The sequence below is a fragment of the Phoenix dactylifera genome, chromosome 6 (genome assembly GCF_009389715.1).
Source record: "Phoenix dactylifera cultivar Barhee BC4 chromosome 6, palm_55x_up_171113_PBpolish2nd_filt_p, whole genome shotgun sequence".
In the NCBI taxonomy this organism is placed as follows: Eukaryota; Viridiplantae; Streptophyta; class Magnoliopsida; order Arecales; family Arecaceae; genus Phoenix; species Phoenix dactylifera.
This window is the reverse complement of record NC_052397.1, coordinates 9357859-9360264: the sequence shown is the minus strand read 5'-3', so window position 1 is coordinate 9360264 and position 2406 is coordinate 9357859. Positions and strand designations below refer to the sequence as shown.

Genomic DNA, 2406 nt, shown 5'->3' with positions numbered 1-2406 from the left:
CTCCAAGCTATTCCCAAAATGATGTCAAAATCTTGCATGTCAAGTTATATAAGATTTGTCACTAACTCTCCTACCCCTATTTGAATTATGCAATTCTTGCACTAATGTCAACAATTACTGTTTTCTATAGGGGTGTAGGAACACACAGTGATTTTTCTAGTTCCTCAAGTATGCAGTGTAGTTATCTAGATAAACTAACTGAAATAAAGGAATGCATAGTGCCAGAAAATAGAGGGATCAATCAAGCTAACTGGTAATATACCTGTTACCACCCGGTCATTGGCACTAGCATCTTGGTAGGTCAGTGTAAAACTCGAGCATTACTTCTTGGCCTCTGGTCACCAGGTACAGGAGGTCTGAGCTCATTCCTCCTCTTGTATGGGCAATCACGTGCCAGGTGTCCAGTCCGCCCACAACTATAACATGCCCTCGCTCTCCTCATATAGGGCCCACTATGGGATCTGCTAGAGTAAGTGCGGGCTCTGGGATCTGCTATGGTGATATTGATGATTCCACTATGGGATCTGCTAGAGTAATTGCGGACCCTGGGCTTCTCTTGAATTGGAGTGCCCCTGAGATCCCATGGCCTGCCACTCTGACTTCTATCTGATCTGGATCTCATCAGGTCAGCCCTTTCTCTATCAGATCTTTTCAATTCAGCCTCTACTCTCAAGGCTCTGTCCAAAATATCCATATAGCTGGTAATTAACTGTGAAGATGTCCGGGATCTGATCTCATGTCTAAGCCCTTGTTCGAACCGATTGGCTCTACTCATATCATCCTCCATGAACTGGGGGCAGAATCGACCCAGCTCATTGAACCTATTGACGTAATCCAAGACAATCATATGCTCAGACTGAGTCAGCGATAAAAACTCATTCTGCTTCATTTGCCTAACTGAGTCCGAAAAGTACTTAGCATAAAATACTCTCTTAAAATCCCCCCAGGCCATCCCGTTGACCTCATATGCTGTCTCCATAGCAGTCCACCAAGAGTCAGCACTCCCCCTTAGCATGGAGATAGCTAATTTGACTTTTACCTCCTCGGAAAATTGGAGTAACTCATACATCTTCTCCAGTTCCCGAATCCAGGCCTCAGCTATCATGGGATCGGACCCACCATTAAACATCGGTGGATTCAGCCTACGTAATCTCTCGTAATAGGATTCTATCGGCTGTACAGGTTGGGCAGCTAACTGCATCTGCTGCTGTTGCTCAAGCAGTTGTGCTATTAACTGGTACACTCCTGCTAAATCTGCCTGGGTTGCTATGGAGTGTGGAGTAGTTTGTGAAATTGATTGGCTATCAGGGTCCGGAGAAGGTGCCCTTATTTCTCTTTCATCCTCCATGTTGCTTACGGCTACCTAGCAGTCAAGAATTTATGATGAGTTTACATAAATTATCTCTTAACATAGTAAAATAGCAAAAACCATCAAAGAGATCACATAGTCATATCATAATAAATCTGAGAATCTACAATATTCACCTTCTCTTATTAACACAAATCTTCATTATTGAAAATCTAGTCTCCCATCACAGTCAATATTTTTGACCAATTTAAATTGATTCGATCTACTATACTTTCGCTACACAACTCTGATCAATATCCTCCAAATTTATTAATTGACTTTCTGTCAAAATATAAATCTTGATTGTAAACTGAATGATATACAATTTTGTCTCAAGTAGAGCCAAAAAGAACTCTTAAGTCTCATCCCCAAATATATTTTACAGAATTATATATGACTCATAAAATAACATATAGAAAAACCCTATGCTCCATAGTATAATCCTATACTTAATCTTGACTCACCCTATTGCTTTGACATGACTCTTCTTAACCTTTGCTCTGATACCACTTCTTGTCACGACCCCCGCCCCGTTTCCGGCGGGCCGCCGCGACGGTCCTAGGGTGCGGGTAGGCATAAGGCCACCAGCCACTGCGTAGAACCCTACTACCTATCAATCATCAATAGATCTTGAAAAATTTGGCATGATACATGCACAAAATAATCACTTTTCCTATAGTGACATGTCAGGATTATCTCAATACATACAACACACTACCTGTCAGAGCAGCAATCACATAATCTGTCACATAATAAATCTGGACAATATATAGCAATACATTATCACAGGCACACAACTGATCTGCACACATATATATATATACCTGCTTCCCAATCCATCCATGGTCAAACCCATATCCACAACAGGATCTATGACTGTAACTATGCACTATATACAATAGAAGGTTTATAATACACCAAAAGGTATAAACCTCTATCTACATTATACTATACTATACTATGGAGCAGCACAGCTAGCAGGCAATCTCTAACCCTGCTCTTCTCTATACAATACCTGTCCTGCAATCAAAAACACCAAACTGGGGAGTGAGTATATA

The 2406-nt window shown here is 41.1% G+C and overlaps 1 protein-coding gene across 1 annotated transcript; it reads right to left on the bottom strand.

Moving 5' to 3' along the window:
• Positions 1 to 301: 301 nt before the first annotated feature.
• Positions 302 to 1348, bottom strand: LOC120111183. Its single transcript, XM_039127742.1, has one exon. The coding sequence runs from the start codon at positions 1346 to 1348 to the stop codon at positions 302 to 304; it is 1047 nt and encodes a 348-aa protein (XP_038983670.1).
• Between the last annotated feature and the right edge of the window lie 1058 nt (positions 1349 to 2406).